Source organism: Ictidomys tridecemlineatus, chromosome 3 (genome assembly GCF_052094955.1).
Source record: "Ictidomys tridecemlineatus isolate mIctTri1 chromosome 3, mIctTri1.hap1, whole genome shotgun sequence".
In the NCBI taxonomy this organism is placed as follows: Eukaryota; Metazoa; Chordata; class Mammalia; order Rodentia; family Sciuridae; genus Ictidomys; species Ictidomys tridecemlineatus.
Genome location: NC_135479.1, coordinates 25,358,690 through 25,380,940, shown reverse-complemented (window position 1 = coordinate 25,380,940; position 22,251 = coordinate 25,358,690). Strand labels below are relative to the sequence as shown.

The 22,251-nt window shown below is 40.3% G+C and overlaps 2 protein-coding genes and 1 non-coding gene across 6 annotated transcripts in view; 1 reads left to right on the top strand and 2 right to left on the bottom strand.

The window, feature by feature from the left end:
- Kat7 (lysine acetyltransferase 7) overlaps positions 1-11,725 on the bottom strand; it is a 30,088-nt gene extending 18,363 nt beyond the window's left edge. For all 4 annotated transcript variants that reach the window (XM_040268904.2, XM_005321681.4, XM_040268905.2 and 1 more), the window contains exons 1-5: positions 11,590-11,725; positions 8,740-8,887; positions 5,336-5,512; positions 3,971-4,210; positions 640-722 (exon numbers count right to left, since the gene is read on the bottom strand). In XM_040268904.2, coding sequence (XP_040124838.1) covers positions 640-722; positions 3,971-4,210; positions 5,336-5,512; positions 8,740-8,887; positions 11,590-11,604 — 663 coding nt within the window. In that variant the 5' untranslated portion in view covers positions 11,605-11,725. The remainder of the gene's footprint in view (positions 1-639; positions 723-3,970; positions 4,211-5,335; positions 5,513-8,739; positions 8,888-11,589) is intronic.
- A 12-nt stretch (positions 11,726-11,737) lies between these two features.
- Positions 11,738-22,251, top strand: part of Fam117a (family with sequence similarity 117 member A) — a 63,509-nt gene continuing 52,995 nt past the window's right edge. The window contains exon 1 of the mRNA XM_040268907.2: positions 11,738-11,863. Within this exon, the coding sequence (XP_040124841.1) occupies positions 11,827-11,863 (37 nt within the window). The 5' untranslated portion in view covers positions 11,738-11,826. The remainder of the gene's footprint in view (positions 11,864-22,251) is intronic.
- LOC120884577 (U6 spliceosomal RNA) lies at positions 21,761-21,862 on the bottom strand. The gene has a single exon (XR_005727008.1). It is a non-coding gene; the product is annotated as a U6 spliceosomal RNA (small nuclear RNA).

Below are 22,251 nucleotides of genomic sequence, written 5' to 3'. Positions count from 1 at the left end.
TTATTGAGAGTAACAAAAAGGAAAGTATTCTGCAGAAATAAAGAAAGGACAAGAATTGTGAAAAAAACTTTAAAAGCAAGACAATGTCATAGATTCATAAGAGAATCTCATGCATAAACAGAGATCACAAATTTTTGCAAATTATGCCATAGAAGAGATATGTCCCTAACAGTTTTTGAAGTGAGTTCACAATGGAAAATATCAAGGCATTCTATTACTATCCTATAGGCAATTTCCTTGCTAATTACTTCCAAAGCACTCACTACATATTGAAATTCTTTTATCTGTTTAAGTGGTACTTTATTTTATTTTGTGGTACTGGGGATAGAACACAGGGGAACTTTAACCTGGGCTATATCCCCAGATTTTTTTTTTTTAAAGCTAAGTTGCTGAGGCTGGCCTCAAACTTGGAATCCTCCTGCCTCAACCTCCCAAGTAGCTGGGATTACAGGCTTGCCCAACCATACCTGGCATAAATACTTTTTTTTTTTTAAAAGAATTGTTTTTACTGTTTCTTCCACTAGAAAGAACAGGACCTTGCCCATCATGTTCACAGACATATCCCCAGTGTTTAGCAAAGTGCCACACAAACAGCAAGCACTCAATAAGTTTATGCTGAATAAATGAGAATACAATTACCTTGCATTCATCGGCTGAGAGGTTATGATAGAGCGGGCATCCTGAGATGGAGAAATGTCTCTCGTGTTTTCCTGTAAGGTGCCCTGTTAAAGGATGGAAAACTTTATCTCCAGAAAGAAGACTTAAGCTTAGAAAGTGAGACTATTCTCCACAACAAAGCTGTTTTCTTGGTAAATATAAAACATATATTTTTATCAAATATATGTCACTCAGATGGAATCCACCAAAGGTAAGTGATGTTGGGGTTATAGCTTACACCCACCATAAACTTTTTCCTACAGAATGCATCTGTCAACCTTTGAACATACTTGTTCTGTTTAATATAAACTACAGCTCCTTTTGTTCTGATACAAATATTATTAAATCCCCAAATGTCATAAAGTCAAACATTTATAATAAGACACAAAATTAGAAACAAGAACACTTTCCTTTGGTGGAATTTAACTCACGTTAAATTAATGAAGTCATATAAATGAATAAGTGTATTATTCTTTCTTTCTATAATGCAATGCTATCCAATCTGAATTTAACTCCCTTCAATAATCAAAAGAATCTTAAAAACAAAGAAAATGCCCTTTTCTAACATATAAATAAACATTTTGATAATTTTGAATAGGATTAAGTATACCACTGCTTGGAGGAATGACTGGTTTTGTTTGAAGATTTAAGCTTCTATAATTAAATCTTGAAATTGGCAGTACAATGCCTTCTTTAAGAGCTTAAACATTGGGAATAGTAACACGGAAAGTTTGTTTTTATCTAAAAGAGTGACTCTTATTCTTCTATTTTTCATGTGGTTTTTTGAAAACACACAGAGAAACTGAACATTATTTCCTTGTTATACATCTCTTTAATAAGAAGCTTATAAAACACCAGAGAGTGAAAGAACTGAAACATTGTTAATGAAGTAAAAAGATAAGTTACCTAAGCTGAATTTCTACAAAAATCTCCACCTTTCATGGAAAAAAAATTTTTTTTAGTTATTGATAGACCTTCATTTTATTATTTGTATGTGGTGCTGAGAATTGAACCCAGTGCCTCACACATGCCAGGCAAGTGCACTACCACTGAGCCACAAGCCCCAGCCCCAGAGAGTACATTTCAAAGGACAAAAGTAGTTCAAAATGGTGGGAGTGGTATTCTATGACATTTGGACTACCAGATCCTTGGAACTGTATTATTAAAAATGTAATTGTGGAGAGCCAGACACTTAGGTCATACACTGCAAAACAATTTTTCAGTCAACAATGGACCATATATATGATAGTAATCCCATAATATTATAATGGAGCCAAAAAATTCCTATCACCTAGTGACATCATAGTATTGTCACATGGTAGTAAGACCCATTACTCATGTGTTTCTGATAATGCTGATGCAAATAAACCTACTGCATTGCCAGTCATAGAAAAAGCATTGCCCATAAAATTATGTAGAGTACATAATACTTGAAAATGATAAAATAAACAACTGTTACTGGTTTGTGAATTTACTATAATATGGCTTTCATGTTAAGAATGTAGTCCTTCTATTTATTTAAAAATGTTTATTGAAGCTCCATGTGGTGACTTAGGAGACTGAGACGGAAGAATAACAAGTTCAAACCTTCAAGGCCACCCTTAGCAACTCAGCAAGACTCTGTCTCAAATTAAAAATAAAAAGGGTTGGGAATACAGCTCAGTAGTCTAGTGCCCCTGGGTTCAATCCCCAATACTGAAGGGGGAGAAAAAGTTTTCTGTAAAACAGTGTGCCATATGACATGGGCAACAGCCTCACACACCTTGAGTTTATCACATCTCTCCACAGCACCATTTTCACTTATGTTTGATTTAATCTCGTTTTGTTCATCAGTGCCCTAGGAGCAACTGGCTGTTTTTTAAACACACACACCCCATATAGATTGGAAGTATAGTAAACTATACCCTCTACATTTGTATAAACATACTCTCTCAGAATGCACCCCCGACATTAAGCAACTTATGACTATTTCCTGGACACACAAAAGACTACCTTCAAGTGGTCAAACACCATATATAAAAATGTATCATCACTGCTACACAAGCATGCTTTCAGATACAGGCATTATTTCATTTTACTGTGCTTGGCAGATACTGGCTTGTGGCAACTCTGCATCAAATAAGACTACTGGCATCATTTTTTTTTTTTCAATAATGCATAGGAACATTAGCTTTCTTTTAACAATACAGTATTCTTCTTTTTTTTTGGCCGTATCTGGGACTAAACCCAGAGCCTTGTACATATTAGGCAAGCACTCTTTTTAACTAAGGTATGTACTTTTTTAAACCCTAATGCTACTGTACTAGGTAGCTATACCTAGATTCTATGACATAACTGTTATATGCACTGGGAAGTCTCAAAAAATTTGTTGTGAAAGGCACCTTATCTCCCAAGTGATGTGTTCCAACTTTACACAAAAGCTTAACCCACAATATTTGTACCTCAGCTCACCTGAGTAGCATAAATGGGCTTCAAATCATTTAAGAATCTAAGAATCCCTAGTTATAGAATAAGAATTAAGTCTTAAGAAAAAATGAGATTTATGTGAAAAGAAATACTTTATCATGTTTATATATATTAAGTACACAAGCCACAAGATTTAAAACTACTGAAGTCACAAAAGGCCAGGGTCTCACATGTATTTATTAATTTCACAGCCTATTCGTAAGAAATCTGTTTTTCTCATTTCCTTAACAACCACAGCCATGCAACCAATATTCTCCACTAGCTTATGATCTATCAGTCCTCCTCAATGTGAACTGTGTGCTATATAATAAGAAAATTGGAGATAGCTGGTTATCATTTTTTGTTTATTTATTGTTTTGGTACCAGGGATTAAACTCAGGGGCACTTGACCACTGAGCCACATCCCACCCTATTTTGTATTTTATTTAGAGACAGGGTCTCCCTAAGTTGCTTAGCACTTCACTTTTGCTAAGGCTGGCTTTGAACTTGTGATCATCCTTCCTCAGCCTCTGGAGTCGCTGGGATTATAGACGTACACCACCACGCCCAGCTCTGTTTTATTTGTGATGTGAAAAGAAGGGAATTTTTCACTTGGAAAAGTTCTTGATAAAGTAAGTAGTTCATCATAGTTAATTTCCTTGCATTAGATCTGCTGTTATGGACAGCAGGCTAAGAAGCAGAAATGCTTTCATTCAAGTGAGCAACACACTGTTACTCTCAACATCTAACCACTGAAAAATCTAAGAAGCTAGATCACAACAGAACACAATATATTTCTGGCTGATCCTAATTCCTCAGAAAGACAAAACCAAAGAACAAAGAAGTAGTGAAGCCAGGGCACACCAACCTAGAGAGTTACAGCCTGGTGTAGGACACTTCATATTGAAATTATAGCTTTCATGGAAGCGACGGCGCTTGGGGCGATGAGAGAGATCGCTGCCAGAGTCCTTCAGGGACATGTCCTTGGCAATGCTCTCATCATGAGACACGTTGGGGCTGGAGATGTCTATGTCAGACTCAGAAGAAGGTGCATTTCCAGTTGGAGTTCGAGGTGGTGATTCATCATGATCAGCTGCATTTTTAGTTTCTAAAGCAAAAGTAATTGGTAGAACTTATGAATGGGATTCATTCATTTAGAAGTTTACTATTCAGAAGAATTTATGGGCTTCTCATAAAGTCTCTATGACTTTACCAGTAACTCTTAGTTATGTATTTGCTATAAGATATTGACAAAATTCCTTTTGTGAAACTTTAAATTCTGATTAAAATTAAACTTGGGCTTTACCTAATACATTTCACTTCTCTTATGTTTCTCCTAAGTTGACAGTCATGGGTAATCAAAACTCGACGGAAATAATTTTTTAAAAAATAACGATCACACTTTCTTTCTAGAAGAAACACAAAATGAAAATGGTTCTTTCTGGATGACATTGAATAATGTGGTATGAATATGACAAGACTTAAAACTCTTTGAGTTAGCTTACAGACAGTCTAGCAATCTAATCTTGAAATTCCAGACTCAAAATCAGGAATTGTAAATCAAATGCTTACAGGGGAAAGGCAAGATCACACAGAGAGATCACTGAAAAGGAGAAAGCTACCATTCAGCTCCAGCCAATTATTACTATGGGTAAATGGCTATCAGTGTTCCCAGATCTTCCTATTTTCTTAATGAACTAATAATCTAGGTTTTTATAGGAAATCTTTATATTTCAAAATACTAGCAACAGATTTTTAAAAATTTAAACACAGTGCAAGCAAACCAGCCAACCATGTTGATAAGCTACCAGAAGCTCAGCATCTTCCAAGCTCTACTCTCAGGCCTCTTGTTCTAAAGCCTTTGGGCTGGTGAATCATAACCTCAAAAGTCCTATGAAGGTCAATACTACTCAGAAATTCAGAGATAAACAGACTGGCAGGCAAGCATAATTACAGGAAAATCTGTGTCAGGCCATCTTCATCTATGGTTGAGAAGGCCCGACTCCCTGGTTCCTATTACAGGTTCTAATATGTACTCCAGCTACTCTGGACCAAGGAGATTTGAGGTACCAAACTGTTCTCAGCAAGATAAAAGAAAAGAATCAAGTAAGCAGAGTTCATTTGGCTGATTTTTTTTCAGTGTTAGGTATCTATCTACAATGCCCAAGCCCTCCTTAAAAGCCAACTGCCCAGATTCTGTGTAATATGTACAAGTGACATCATACCTACTCACCTCTATCTGAAAAATCAACCACTTGCTCAGTTTCTGAGCCAGATGAACGAGTCTGCCGAAGTGGATACTTTTTTGGAGTCACTGGGGTGGGTTGCTGCTGACTACGGGTCACTCTCCTGGTAGAATAGGCAGGCTCCTCAGTGCCAAAAGACTGCAAATTTCGAACAGGGCTGGAATCTGATCCCAATTTTAAAAGACCATAAAATAAAGAAAAAAGAAGGGAACAAATAATTTATTAAAATGTTAGTTTCCTTTTCTTCCTATTTTACAAAATTCAACAAAACTTTAAAAATACCCATTTTACTAAAAAACTTAAGCAAAACAGTTTAGCTCAGATATATATATACAACATAGTATAATATTAATTGCTTAGGTTCTGGAATCAAGACTGAACTTGATTCAATTCCACTCTACTATGGCAACTAGCTATGGCATTTTGGTCAAGCTAATCCCTCCAAACCTGTTTACTGACCTATAAAAAAAGAAAATACTGGTAACACATTCCTCATAGCTTGTGGTAAGGAGTAAGTGAAAAAATGCATAGAGAGCACTTAATGTAGTGCCTGGTATGAAGAAAGTGCTCTACATATATTGGTCTCATCCTCTCTTTCCTTCCATACTCTAACCTACCATAAAATAGACATTCTACTACTAATTATAATATTATTATATATTATAGTATCCTATACTACTGTTATAGTACCATTCTATTACTAAGTATATTTTCCCCTTCAATAGGAGGGGCTTGTTTTTTTCTTTCTAATTACCCATACTTTTTTTTTTGTATAGGGGACTAAACACACTGAGCTATCCACAGTTCACAATGCTTTTAATTTTTTTAATTTTGAGACAGGGCCTCACCAAGTTGCTGAGGCTGACCTTGAACTTGTGATCCTCCTGCCTCAGCCTCCTGAGTCAATGGAATCACAAGCATGCCTCACCACTGGCATGCCAGTTACTCTCAGACTCTTATGCAACATCATATTAGACCCGAAAGACAAAAACACAAAGAAAAATAGCTTCTTAAGTTCTTTTGGATGGCAAAACCTATTCTGAAGCACTCAGCAGCCCTTTTACATCTCTAACCTGATGATACTTATGGGAAATAAAAGAAATTCAAAGCTGAAATTAAATCATATTCTAAACAACAAAATAAATCCTAGAATAATGTATAAATTGTAAAGATTCCTCAAGGACAACTGGGCACAGTGGCCCGAAACTTTAATCCCAGTGTTTCAGAAGGCTGAGGCAGGAGGATCACGAATTCAAAGTTAGTCTCAGCAACTTGAGAGGTCCTGAGCAACTCAGAGAGACCCTGTCTCTAAATACAACACAAAAATGCACTGAGGATGTGACTCCTCTGCTCACAAGGTAGTCTACATTTCACTTTAAAGAGAATGGGCTCACATACAGTACAATGTGAATGATGCTCCCAGGAGTTGTGCAATCTTTTTTGGTGCTGGGGATTGAACCCAGGGCCTCACAGATGCTAAACAAGCCCTCTTCAACCTAGCTACATCCGCAGCCCAAACTGTGGAACTTTGTGGTCATGAAGTAAAATAACTAGAAAAAGATCCAGAGCTCATGCATTTCCTGTTTTTTTTTTTTTTTTTAGTTGTAGATGTACATGATATCTTTATTTATTTATTTTTATGTGGTGCTGAGGATCAAACCCAGTGCCTAACACATTCGAGGCAAGTAATCTACCACCAAGCTACTGCTCCAGCCCCTCCAAGCTTTTCTGAATATTTACAATCTTCAAGTATCTGAGGCATGGCAAATTATGCTTCTTAAAAGCATATGCCCTGTTCTTTGCATATACTGTTCCCTCTTCCTATAATAACATTTTACCATCTTTCAACTTATAAATTCCTACAGATCCCATGAGAAGTCATTCTGAAAGACCTGTCTTCAGTTGGCTGCCTCACATCTGGGCTTCTATAATATGGGCAAATCTCGGGGTTGGGACTTATTTGCTTAGTGGCAAAGTGCTTCTTAGCATGTGTGAGGCACTGAGTTCAATCCTCAGCACCACATAAAAATAAACAAATACAAGCATTCTGTCCACTTACAACTAAAAAAAAAATTAAAAAACAAAAACAAAAAACACCTTTCTCACAGCCCTGTCCATATTATATTATTACCATTACATTTCAGCTATCTATATCTCACAATAAACTAAGCCCCTTGAAGGCAGGGACTGTGATTCTTCTATTACAGTATCCCAGTATACTGGTTTGTAGCCCAGTATATAACAGAGTGCCTAAATTAAGAATCATTTATCAAAAGCCCCGCTGTTGTTTAAAAAAAAGAAAAAAGCTTGCCTTACAAGCACAAGGCCCTGGGTTCAACCCCCAGCACCACAAAAAAAAAAAAAAGATTGAGGAATTTCAGGGCCAGTAAAGCACACCTATAATCTCAGCTGAGGCAGGAGAATTTAAAATTCAAGGCCAGTCTAGGGCAACTTAGCAAGACCCTGCCTCAAAAAAATAAAAGGACTGGTATGTAGCTGAGTGGGAGGGCATCCTAGAATTAACAATAGTGGGAACAGTTCTTGAGAGAATATTCCTACCTTTTTACTTAAAAAACTCATGGTTTTTTTTCTCATTTTGTAACATGCTCATGTAGCAGCAATCAAATCAACACTAGTCAAGTACTCAAGGCAGATTGATCAGAAGCTTTCTGTATTAACTATAACTTGCTTTCATTTCTAGGCAATCTCTGAGCAGAATCATGAGGGGTTAGGCATATCTTCCAAACCTAAGCCCAGATGGGTAAATATACTAGAGAACCTTCAAACTATCTTCCAACTTTGAGATTCTTGTTTTTTTACTACTAAAGCAATATTCTGAGTATTTAAACAATATTTGGGTACAACTAGTTATATCCATCAAATGTGTATCTAACTACATTCCAGAATTAAACATGCTTTTAGAAGCACTGGACCTCATACAATAACAACTTCAAGAGACTCTTTTAAGCCCCTAAGCTCTTCTAACAGAGTGAAGAGACAACATTCCCACTTAATTGATGCTAATGCCATAGTCTAAAAAAAAAAAAAATGACTCAAAGCAAACATATTGCATCCATGATACCTGCTTTGGGCACTAAGCCCAACAGAAGCATTTTTTAGTTGTAGTTGGACACAATACCTTTATTTTATTTATTTTTAGGTGGTGCTGAGGATCGAACCCAGGGCCTTGCACATGCTAGGCAAGCACTCTACTGCTGAGCCACAACCCCAGCCCCAACAGAAGCATTTTTAAAGGCCTAATACTTCTGTATTTGTCTTACATTTTACCAGATTCTGTCATCTACAAGCCATGAGTCTAGTTTCCACATTAACTAGCACAATAATATGATGACCAGTGAGTCCACTGGTCAGGAAGAACAAAGATTTTTACCTTGAGAACTCTGGCTTAGCCTGGCTGAGGAGCGGGTGACTCGGGCAGATCGGCGGGATGTGCCATCACTCTCTGAACTGTCTGTGTGCTCGAGATCTGTAGAAAAATCGGAATCTTCGGTTCCATCTGAACTACTGCCTGCATTCCTCTGTAATACCATAGATCCAGACATTAGCACAGAAGCATTTACTCTGTGGGTTTGTATAAGTACTGGAAATAAAATGAACCACGATGCTGGAAATACAAAGTTCAGACCAAGAAAGGACTCCACAAGTATTTCTCCTCCCTGCCCCAGAGCCAGCTTCCCTTTGTTTAGGACATTTAAATGGAGCAACTTACAAATAAGATACCTTTGCTGAATAAGTAAAAGAATTCTAACTGAATTATCACTAATTCTGAACCAAGTCCATTTGGAGATGAGTATCACAAACTGAAAATAAAAGTACCCACTCATAATGGTCTGGCTGACATACCACACCAAAACAAACAAATCGTAGTAGTGTGAAAAATGTTGCTGCTATGTTCCACTTAACTTTCGGGTAATTTTGTTTGTTTGTTTGTTTATTTATTTATTTATTTATGTGGTGCTGAGGATTGAACCCAGGGGCTCACAGTGCTAGGCGAGCCCTCTACCATTGAGCCACAACCCCAGCCCCTTAGTATCGCATTTTTAAAAAGCCATACATCATTTCAAAATATCATAGCCTATAACTCTGATCCCAATAGAACTTAAGCAGAAAGAGAGAAAACTTCTTCTATCTTATGCCATGTGTCACTGAAGTTTCTCTACATGACTACAAAAGTGCTGAAAAAGATATCCTTGTACTGAAAATTCAAAGATATTCAGAACCAGGATTTAAAAAATAAAATAAAATCACATTTCAGTTAAGAATTATTTGTCATTTGTCAGTTAGCCTCCTAAAGGGTAATTAGGGATAAAGATTTCATTTATCAATTGTGCATTATCCCTATCCATTTTACTAAGCCAGAAAGAGAAGAATATTTGCCAAAAGTGCCATCTAGCTTCAAACTATAATTCCCAGTGTTTGGGTTGGGTTTTTTTTTTTGTTTGTTTGTTTCTTTTTTTTTCCTTTGGTGCTGGGAATTAAACCAGAGCTTCAAGCATGCTAAGCACTCACTCACATTGAAATGTACCCCAAATCCTAATGCTCTATTCAAAGAATAAGCCCCTTGGGACCAAGTATTTGGAATTCATAATTTCTCACACATTTAGAAAAGAAATACTTCACATATACCTTGGGGAAAAAAAAACATAATCAAACACATTAGCATTCCTACAGAAAAATATGTAAACAGTCACATCAAAGGGTATACACACAAAAACCATAAGTAGCCTCAGGACAATTTAGGACAGATTTGCCAAACTAGTTACTCAAAAAAAAAAAATAATAATAATTGCATTTTAGAGAACTCATCGCATTGGGGCATTGCAGAAAGACTGTGGATTTATTCCAAAGTACTGACAGTATTCCTGCATAAATACCATCTACCAACTTAGATCATTTTAGGAGACATTAAATGTGTAAACATTTAACCTGGTAAGCCTCTGTGGGAAGAGAGATTTCTCCAGAAATAAGCAGAATACCACCCACCCAGCTTTCCAAATATTTCATGGGTAACCTGCCCAGATATCAACAAAGGCATCAGAATGGGTCACAGAAAATCACTAGGATGAAAGGAAATCTTAAAGGTCACCTAGTTCAATGACCCAGATATGTGAATCCCTGACCTCTGACTTGCTCCTCCTGGCTTGACCGTAGATAGAACTCAACTCTTCTTTTTGGTTTTCACCAATTTACTTTCCAACTAACTCCAGAGCAGACTTAATTGCTCCTCATTTCCCTTCTCTTAACACTGTGTTTATATTCCCAAGTAAATAACTTACTACATCTTTCTATGTTTACTTGTATGTCTGTTTTACCCATCAGATTTATATCTTTAAGTCAGGGATTAAGTCTTATTGAATTTTTCACTCCCCAGCAACCAGTCAATGAAAATCTGTTGAACTGCACTGCATTTGTTTTGTAGTTGTGGCTCTGCTAATGCCTGATGAGTAGCTTTGAGACATTCCAGTAAGCTTCTGTGTGCTCAGTTGAAAAGAGAGAAGCGGGTGTTCCTGTGTGATCTCATAAGACCATTCCAATTACAGCCAAGTTTTTATTCAACCTACGAACAGCATTTGTGTCAAACTAAGCAAATACAGGAAGATGATAGCTTAGACGCTACAAGCCTGAAAGGGATCCCTCGGGAGTGGGCGCTGGTTTTCCACCACCTTGGTCCTCGGCTTTGTTGTGCCCCCCACCTGGGAAGGAGAACCTCACAACAAACCACGCCTCCGCAACTACCAGCTTCCACACCCGGAAGGGCGGGGACTCGGGTCACCCAATCCAGGCCCTACTAAACCGCGCCCCCACGGAACAGACTGCCAAGCTTATCCAATCGAGAGAGGAGGGATCGTTCACCACAACCAGTGGCAGAACGCTGGGGCCTGGCCCAGACACCGCCCCCGCACGCGGGGAGGTGACCGTTGGGCCCAAATAGGCGGCGTCACCAGCCAATCAATGTGCTCCGAGACGTTTCAGAGACCAATTAACAATAAGAACGCCTCGGATCCGGGCAAGTAGAGGGCGGGAATAGTTGCAAGCATAGGCCGAGGCCAGGGTCGGGCCCACATTTTTCTGTTGGGTACCGACTGAAGAGAGGGTGGCTGAGCTAGGTTTGGGGGAGCGGGAAGTTGGAACCCGACCACTTCAAGGCGTGGCCAACTGCGTCACGTTGCTTCATCGACTGTCCTTAAAAACCCGCCATCCCTCCTCTCCCATTTCTCACCTTCCTTCGTGGCATTGCCGGCGGCTGCGGCCCGACGGTTCCGATTCGGGCAGCGGCGGCAGCAGCAGCAGGAACGGTGGCTCCGGCGGGCTCCGTGGCGGCCTCTGTAGCAGTCCCAATCCAGCGGACGATCCCAAGTGCCTCCTGCCTCTCAGCGTCTAGAGCTTTCTGCGCAGGCGCGGCGGGCTGAAGCGCTTTTTCCTTCACTTCCGGCTGGAGCTCGCGTCACCTGACGTTATGAGCAGAGAGGGTGCTGGGAGGTTCTCTTCTTTTGGTGAGGCTAGTGATCGCCATTTTGGATTTGGGCTGGAAGTGGTACCGGTAGTGGACCTTTCGGCCAGCCATTTTTAGTTAGGGAAGTGGCATCCTTCGTGGTCGTGGGCAGCCATTCTTCTTTGGGGCAGAAGCCTGACGTTTGAAGTTAACAGTTTTCATCTTTACCTTGGGCAAAATTTCTCTTCCCGGTCGTTTTAATTTCTGGACTCGAAAAAGGAAATCCCCAGAATCCATCAGGTTGTCGAAATTTAACCCATTCGTTGCCTAACTGCGTAAAAGACGATTCCATTTATCACATAAACTCAAGTTGGGAAGGGATAATTTTGCACAAGAAACTTGTGTTTTTTAGGAGTCAATTTGTGTCCCAAAAGGGTGGGAATAGGGATTCAAAAAAGGAACCAAAGAGTGGCGTCTGTCCTGAGGAAGTTTCACCGTGTGGTAGAGGAGACATTGTCCTTGCCCTAAGCGAACAGCAATAAGTTTGTCGTTCACGTTACAGGAGAAGGCAAAGCTATTCTCCAAAAGCTGTAGCTCCAAAGAATTCTCAGTTTAGCTCTGTGGTGAGCACCCACCTCCTTCCCCCACTGTTTGGGTCTGAGAGCAGTGTGGCCAGGATGGGAAACATTTCTTGAGTGTAGGAGAAACGTTGAACCCCATTTAACCCAAATGGACTTTGGAATCCCGATGTATTGAGTCAAGAGTGCTTGTGGGGGAAGGAGGAAGAGGAAGGAATATTTTTAATAAAGCTGGAGTCCAAAAAAGAATGGGTATTTAATAATGAGAAATATCCTTGACCATTTTCTTCTTCTAGGAAGAAAATGGTCAAGGATATTAGGTTGAAAGAAGAGCTATAAGGTTAGAAAGTGGAGATCAGGCTTCAAGATTTAACCTCCCTGAAGGAATGAGAGGAATGAGGTTTGGCTGAGAGTGGCTTGGTGGAATCCAAGCAAGCTCAGGCACTAAGTTAGGGTATTGGACCCCAGTTTCAACCAGCTGAGATAACTTACCCCAGGCACAGAACTTAGAACAAAGCAACCTGTCTGAAATGCTAAACAGAGGACTCTGAAGAGTTAAAATGCCAGACATTTAGCCCACAGGCACTATTCTTGAGGATATACTGGGCTATTATTGACACAGGCAGATTTACTGTTTAGTATTTAGCTTTTATTGCTTAGTATAAGTATATTAGAATAACTACCTGGGTTGAACTTATTTGAAGATGTCTCATATTTCTTTTTTATGCCCCTTCTTTCTGTCCCTTTATGCATTTAATTTTACATTATCACTCTGTTATTTTATATTAACTGCTGTTCTCCTGAGGTCACTCATGGATGTTCTGGATCCCTGATTAGTGGTAAGAACCTCATATTAAGAACATATCTCAGTTTATACCATACTTTCTAATAGTGCCCAATCGTGTTTTTACCTGCAGTATATGCTTGCTAGTCAATCAGAATATCATTATCGTTTTTAGCATTACAGATATTCAACATTAGGTACCAATCTCTTATACTGGGTTCTCTAACATTGCAGCTGACACTGAAGAGTTTACAATTTCATTTAGACATGTTTCTTACTTTAGAAAGTACATGCTCTGTTGGAAAGATGAAAAAGATAATACCACCAGGATAGAAATATGATTATAAGGAAAACAACAGTAGATCAGCTAGGTGTATTTAGAACAGAGAGAGGGGAACCTTTTTTTTTTTTTTTTTTTTTTTGGTGGGTGCTGGGGATTGAACCCAGGGCCTTGTGCATGCTAGGCAAGAACTCTACAAACTGAGCTACATCCCTAGCCCCTCAGAGAGAGGGGAATCTTAAAAACTGTTTTATTTAATTTATTTTATTTTTATTTTTCTCCTTAACTGCATGTAATCTTTTAGAGTCATTTTTATCATGACACAGTTATAAGCAGGAGCTATTGATTTCAAAGCCCCTGCCATCCTCACCCACCAAACTTCACATAGGCACTTTCCACATTTCTCCCTGCCTTTATGCTTCTTCACAGGCTCTTCTTACCACCTGGATGTATCTCCCAACACTCTTGAAATTTTTCTTTCTTCCGAGAGACTTTCCTCATTTATTCTTTATGTGTGTGTGTGTGTGTGTGTGTTTAGTTGTAGATGGACACAATATCTTTATTTTTATTTAATTATTTTTTTATGTGGTGCTGAGGATCGAACCCAGGGCCTCACGCGTGCAAGGCAAGCGCTCTGCCACTGAGCTACAATCCCAGCCCTCCTCGTTTATTCAAGTATTAGAGCTTAGTGATATATTATTTTTCATTGACTGCTATATTTATAATTGTACAATTGGTAGATGATATTCCCCACCCCATTTCTCAAATAGACAGAAGTAACACAAATCTTGTTTTATTCATCAGCTCTACCAATGTCCAGTGTGGGGCCTTGATGTGAGCTCTAGCTCTGCCACTTTCTATCTGCTCTTGGACATGTTTTAAAGTTTATCTGTGCCTTAGTTCCCTCATCTGTGAAATAGGAACACTAATGGCCACTTCTCAAGTTATTGTAAGGAATGAAGGAAATGAGTCTTGTAAAGCACTCATCACAGTTGCTGAAATAGAGCAAGTGCTCAATAAATGGCTGTTGTTATTTATATTTCCAGCCACCCTAGTCATGGCTATAACATCCTAATGTTTGTGACTGTATCTTTACATAGTCTCAATGATTGATGCTTTTGTCTGTTCAACCTCACTTCAACTCAAGAAACACAGAGTGATTACCCAGGTGTTATAAGGCAGACACTGAGTCACACCAAGATGGACAAAGCACTATCTTTCTACTGAAGGAGCTTTGAGTCCAGTAAGGAAGACAGACCAGTGCCTTACTTTTCAGTAAGCTCAGAGTTTCAAAATGCTGTGGAGTATTACATGGCAAAACAAAAGGATAAACAAGGTCCAGAAGTGGAACAGAGGAAAGAGCGAAGTGTTTGATTTGTAGGTTTACACAGAAGAAGTGAAGCCAGTGGAATTTGATGAATGAGGTGCAAAGGAAACAGCATTTGCAGAAATAGATGTGTGGAACAGCATTTGCAGAAATAGATGTGTGGAACAGCATTGTGTCTGGGGGTGACTGCCTTGGCATGGTAGGGATGAGGTGTTTGCCAAAAAAGCAGGACTGATGTTGAGAACCAGTTCATGCAGGACCTTCAGGGCCCTGCTAAGGAGACTGGACTGGAGGTGGTGGACAGTTTCTAAAGAACTTTAAGCTAAGGAGTCCTGTGATCAGACTTGCATTTTAGAGACTTCATTCTGGCAGCTGTTAGGAGAATGATCAGAGTGTCAGGGAGACCAAGGCAGGAAATCATACTTCTGAGTCTTGTCTAGTAAACTCCCTTAAAGATCCTTCAATTTCCTTTGAGATGATCCCTTACCAGGGAATTGATAGGTATCATATTTCAAATTCAAGTGTAGTTGTTTATTGTTTCCTCAAAGGCCTAGGAGCTCCTAAAGATTGGAATCCTTGCCTGGCTGGTCACAATGTCTCCAGCTTCTCCCTTGCTTCCTGACTCCTAAAAAGGCTCAGTCATTAGGGTGGCACTATATTGAATAGTCCTGACACCACTGCCAGGTGTTGACAGTTAGGAAAGACTTGCCTGGACTAGCTATCCTCTCTCCTCTACGCCTCTCTGTGACCATTTTTGTGCTCAGCGGGGTCAGGGATTGGCATTTCCTCTGTGCAAATGACTGTCTTATAAGGTGGGAGAACCATGCTGGGGCCTTTTTAAGATGACGCTAGGTAGGGGAGCCAGGTTCAGCTTTTAACTTTTGAATAAAAGTATTGGCTTACTCTACCCCTTTGGGAGAATCTCAAAGGTTGCTGATATGATCATAACTCATATTAAAATCTTTTCATTTACAGATGCCTTAAAAATAGAGTCAGCATAGTCCTAATGCACCCTTCTTTCCTTCTCTTGCTGGAGGTGGCCTGGAGCTCCTCATGTCTTCTGGCCACTTGTTAATTTGGTTCTTGTATCACTCTTAGCATTCCCCCCAGCCCACCCTGGGGGAACTTATTGGATAGATCCCAGCAGGCTCAGACACAGCTCCCCGCCTCTGCAGCTGGGGTTATAAATAACTACCAAAGCTAAACACTCAAATAACCACATTTTGAAAATTGCTTTAAAAAACCCACTCTATTCTGTTTCAATAGGAATTCTTCTCCCGTCCCTACCCTTCATCTCCCCCTTCCTCCACTTATCTACCTCCCTTCCATGATCCAAGCCCCCTAGGGAAGTCAGTCTGAACACAAAGCTGTCTTATGATAAAGACATCTTTTTCCATATTTGACGGGGCCAAAGCCCTTCAGGGCTGTAGTTATAGTTACATGATGTTGTTATGGCAGCAGAGGCCTCAGGGCAACATATGTTCCTCGGTATAATTGGGTTTGCTTTAACAGAAGGTCTCTCCCTGGGTTTTCCATGCCCAAATTCACTTACCAAGAAGACCAGGGAATTGCGATTATGGATGGGCCTTTGTTTTTTGATTCCACCAAAACCAAATACCTCGTTATTCCCCAGGATGCAATGTACCCTGTAACCATGGATTGAGACTTTTTAGATTATAGTCATTTTCATTATTTATTTGAACAAATATTTACTGAGCATCTGATATGTGTTAGGCATTGGGCCGGCAGCTGAGTGTGCACCATGAATAAGCCAACACCTTCCTTTCCCTGTCAAGTTGAGACAAGTGTGTATAGAAGGGATAAGACTTTCACCTGCCCTCAGCGCCCTCCAACTTTTCAAAAATTATCAGTCCATTGTAATAATAGTAAATTTTTTAGGAGAATAAGACATCCTTAATCTTACTGCTACCACAAAGCTCTTTTTATTGTTTTACATAGCTGCCCAATTTTACTCCACCTGCACATATTTTATTATTTATGCACATTTTTATGTATTGTTTACATGAGATTTCATATTTTTGGCATACTCTTAACATTTTCTACTGTAATCTTCACGATTGTAACTGTAATAGCTTTGTGACTTTGGCCATAGTACTGTGATATAAAGTGCTCTCATTCCCGTTGTGGGCTTGTGGGTCTTTCATGTCAGATAATGCTGCAGTCAGTATCTGCAGGCATCTATAGCTCTCTTCTATCTTTATTTCTGCCCTTGATCTATTGCTTTATTTCTCCCCCCCCAAAAAAAAAAAAAACCTTGAACAAATTTACATCATCACTAGTGCAAAACTGCTAACTTAAGACATTGTTTCCAGAACTAAATATTAGCTACTTTTGAAATTTCTGCAGTTTTTATTGAAAATGAAAACTGCCCTCACTTGTGCTTCTGGTTTTATTTCTAGTGAGGATATACCCCAGTCTTCTGTGTGTGTATTTTCTTTTCTTTTCTGTGAACATCTACACATTACTAATTTCTCTGATGGAGTCTTGATGATTTTCTTTTAAGTTTGAGAAAGAGAGATGCTTTATCTGAGCCATATTCAGTTACAGAGTCAGTTATTAAGAACTCAGAAGCCTATCAAGGTGGTGCACATCTGTAATCCCAGCAACTCAGGAGGCTGAGGCCGGAGAACCATGAGTTGGGGGCCAGCCACAGCAAATTAGTGAGGCCCTATCTCAAAATAAAAAATAAATAAAGGGCTGGGGATGTGGCTTAGTGGTAAAGCGCCCCTAGGTTCAATCCATGGTATCAAAAAATAAATAAGTAAATAAAAAGTACTTGGGCTGTAGCTTAGTGGCAGAGCACTTGCCTAGCCTGTGCAAGGCCTTGGTACTGTATGGGTGAGAAAACATGCTATTGAAGAAGAGTGAAATTTTGAACATACTGTATAGATGACATTGATAAAAACAGGAGGCAGTTTATGCCCTACCCCAGAAAGTATTGAGGGACCACTTTAAAAGCCATAGTCACTCTTAACCACCATAAGAACCATGAAGATGGTTCTATAGACACCATTTTTCTGTAAGAAACTAAAAAATTTCCCAAACTAATCAACTTCAGGAGGATGAAAAGTGACCTTGCATTCTGCCATTTGTAAAATATGAGTTTTTTTAATTGTTGAAAGATGCTTTCCTAGGAATGGGTTTCCCTGAGTCATTTATACATGTTTACCCAAACTCTCTTGTGACTAACTATACCCAAATGTGAATCAACTGGCCAACATGAGAGGTGCAAGCTACAACCAGGAAAAAACATTTTCTCTGCTCAGTGCAGACTAGCTCATACATGGTTGATATCCACAATCTTGGATTCCTCAGCCTTTCTCTAACTGAAGTTGCTGAGCCCAACTCAATCTCAGGGGTTAACAAAGATATTTTTGTTGGTCTGGAAAAAACATGAGAATGAGTAGGCATCTGGTCATTTTATCACCTGCCCAGTCTTGCCAGCAGATGTCACTGCACCAAGCCACATTCTCCAAATAATATCTGGGATGAAAGGAAGGGCTTCAGAAAGGCCTGGTCTGACCATTCCAGCCCTCTTTTCCCATGGTTTCCATTAATACCTCTGGAAAACTATTAAGGCTATGTATGCATACATGCTTCCCAATAGTACTGAGGCTTCAACTTACCAGGTCAAGATCCAAGCCTCGGCAGAGTCAGAGTTCTTATCCAAAAACCTTCTCCAGATTGGGTGGAGAGCACAGCTACTGTAGGAGGGGAGGTAGGGCAAGCAGACCATGTAAGAGGGGGGTGCATATGATAGAGTTATCTAGGAACAAGGCCTATAGTGTTGGGGTTGTTCCAAACATCACTGTGGAGCTGATACAGAGAACTCCACCCTGCCCCTATGTCCACATTGGCAGAGCACATACCTTGCCTGAAGACTGTAGGCTGGTTTTTATCCATCAGTTTGGGGGCCTCCTCAGTGCCAATCAGGCATAGCAACACCATGCAGGACACTGGGAAAGTTCCTAGCAGTTCAGACCATCAGTATTGTTCCTTCAATACAAGTGTGAACTACATTAGTAATCTGGGGAAAAGTCATCATGGGCTGACTTTCTTTTTATATGCCTATCCACGGTGGGATAAAGACTGAAGACCTTCTTGGTCAATCTTCTGACTAACCTTCCAGGCGGGCCTGACTCATGTGACCCTCTGCCTCATTCTCTATGATGCAGTCTCACTTTACCTCCTGCAGTTCTTAGGGATGCTCTGGTTTCTTCTATCTCAGGACCTTTGCACATACCCTTTACTCTGCCTTAAGTGTTTTTCCCCATACTCATCTTTACCTATTTCAACAATTCTTTCAGATCTCGGCTTAAATGCCATTTCCTTGGAAACCCTTCCCTGAGCCTCCCAGATTAGATAGGAGTTCCCTTTTGCACACTCTTATAGCACTCTGTACTTTTCTTCTTAGCACTTGTCCCAGTTTATAGTTTTATATTTATTTGTGGTATATGGATTCTTTGCCTTCTGTTTCCTCCCATATGTACCCCAGACTGTAGGCTCAAGGAGAGCAGTGTCCATTTTACCTATATTGCATTCCTAAACCCTAGTAGAGTGCATGACACTTAGTAGGCATGTAATAACTATTGGGTGTATGAATGAATGGCAAGTGGATAAAGAAAGCTAACACAGTGGTACACACATTCATATGATACTTGCATATGAAATATAGTGTCTAATTCTTGTTATTATACCTAAGGAAGACACATCAGAGTCCAGGAAAAGTCAATCCAAAATAATCAAAGTGCATATTACCACATGAGCACATTTTAAAGGAATGTGAAAGATGGAGCCTGAGGTCATGATCCAGGTGTATAACATAGAAAGGAGATAGGCCCCGATTTGTTTTCCAAAGGTCATTGCTAAGGAAATTTTTTTGAAAACCAGACTGTATGCTGTCCAGAGAGGGGACCATGTGCCATTCATCTGCATATCCCCGAAACCTAGCATGATGTCTGGCATATAGTAGGAACTTAAGAAATATGTGTTGGATTTTTTGTTGTTGAATCTTAAAGAAGATAGTCTTAGATCTAGGGATAAGGTAGTATGCAATTATTTGCTTGAGAAACCCCAGAGGCAAAAAGAGAGAGAGAGAGAGAGAAAAGAAAGTATGAATAGGGTCAAGAAGAGTTCCTTTACATGTATAGACAATAGCTACACAATGGACTGTTTCAGGGACATTAGGGCTATTCAAGGCCCATCCCTTGACCTTTTGAGATCATCCTCATGAGGGGCAATTACCAGAGGTTCTCACAAAATGCATCTTCTTTCCACCAGCAGGGACCAAATTCTAAACAGTATAAATCACTAACTGGTCTCACCCTACCCCAATGTCTCAGTGTTCTCTCCTTCCCTGCCCTCTGCACTCTTGGGCACAGAATCTGTTGGACCCTTGGGTATATTCTACTGTTTCCCACAACAGAAGGGAAAATCCCAGAAGGTGGTGCCCTTCAATCAGAAGTAAAAATGGCTGCATCTCTCAGGGCAACCAGTGCCTGGGCCTGGTATTCCTGAGCCCACAGCAGGGAGGCCATTAGCCTCGGTCCCAAGCATCCCTGCAACCAGCATCCCTGGCATTTAGCCTTCCATCCCTGGCACTTAACCCCCTGGCCCCATAAGAAAGGACATTTCAAACAGTTTTTCTTGGAGCCATGGAGGGTTCAAAAGAATTCTTGTGTACAAGAATTTTTTTAATGCATTAAAAAAAATAAATCCTCCAAAAACAGTAGCTATGGAACTGCTCAACCTCACTTATTTCTTCCCTCTCCTAGTAATCTGGAGCTTAAAGAAAAGGTTAAGGATTTGGACATGTGTTCATTAACCTTATTCCAGCCAGTTCCACTGGTCTGATACAAAATAGTACCAGAATCTTGGGCCCTGGGAACGGTGAAGTCTGTACTCAGTCTGAAAGCTGAGGCACAGGCATCAAGGAAATAGGTACCTCAACTCTTGTCAATGAGGTGCTGGTGCTTCATGGAAACTAGTCTTGGGCCTTCCTCTTTCTGGCTTTCCACTCTGCCCTTTCCAGCACCCATAAATCACTGAGTATTAAATACCATCTGGAGGACTCTGCTCCCCAACCCGCTACTCTGAGGCTCCCTGCCAGGTAGAGGCTGCAAACTAAAAGCAGGGAGAAAAGAGAATGGGTAGCAGACAGGGGTGCCCATGACTTATCAACCAAGCATTGTGGCCAGGCACTCTTCCCAACAGCATTCTGGTGGGCTGGGCAAGTGATACAGCCAGTATCCTGGCGCTGAGGCAAAGTCCGGCAGAGCTCCCCTGGCTTGGCTGCCCCACTCCAGTGGGAGGGGAGACTGTCAAGGATGAGTCTTTTGTTTGTTTGTTTGTAGCTTCAGAATTAAAACACACCTCCAGTCCTTGATAGATTCTTACCTCTTCTCCCACCCTTTTCTGTCAGGTTTCCCCTAGGGCCTCCTCTAGTGGCTTTTCTTTTACCCTACAAAGAACTTTCTCATTTGCCCTGGCACACTACTACTGGCTATTTCTTAAGAATCCTGGCTTCCTAGCTCTTGCAGGCTTTTTCAAAGGGCAGCACCACCTCTTTTTGTCTTTTTTCTGATTTCTCCCCATTCCCCTGCACCCCTCCCCCATCCTTCTCTTATTCCACAAGGTTGGAAGCTCAAGGTAGGTGTGTATTTGGTCCTAGGCTAGCCATGGGAGGCAGACACAATAATGTTTCCACAGATTTCAACTCCTATGCCAGAGGCAGCTAGATGCCCCCAACCCACCTCCATAATTTGAGCAGTATAAACAAAATCAGAGTTTTAGGAAGTTTAAGGCTGAGGGAGATAGGGGAAATGGGGTTATGGTGTGACTGGTCTGGTCTGTATTCCTAACTCTGACCTTCAACCTTTGGATTCAGAAAGGGACCTCTAGGTCTGGATCCCTCTGACCCAGGACCTGAGACCTCTAGTAGCAATTATGTACATATCCTTTACAAAAAAAAAAATAGAGAACTCTTCACAAATTGGCATGTCATCCTTGCATAGGGACCATGCTAATCTTCTCTTATAAGTCTAATTTTAGGATATGTACTGCCAAAGTGAGTGTTGCACATAGGCTTTGAAAGCAGGCGGACCTGTCACTTCCAGCTGTCACTTTCAACACATTTCCTAACTTCTTTTGTGTCTCAGGTTCCTCACCTGTATAAAGTAGTCATGAAAATAGGAGGGTAGTTAAATGAGATAATGTATGCAAATTGCTTAGCCTATAGTAAGAGCCCAGTAAGTGGAAGCTTTCTAATAAGCTATGCAGTATGGGCACATGGCCTGTAATATTGTGGTTAGGTTGCTTTTTTCTTGGAATCCTGGTGTTACTTACTATCTCCACAGGTGATGAAGGCCTCTTGGGCTTTCTGAGGAATGCAGACACACCACCGGTTAAGGAATCCCAGGATTTCTCATCTCTTTGGGAAGAATTCTGAACTGGGTGTTTA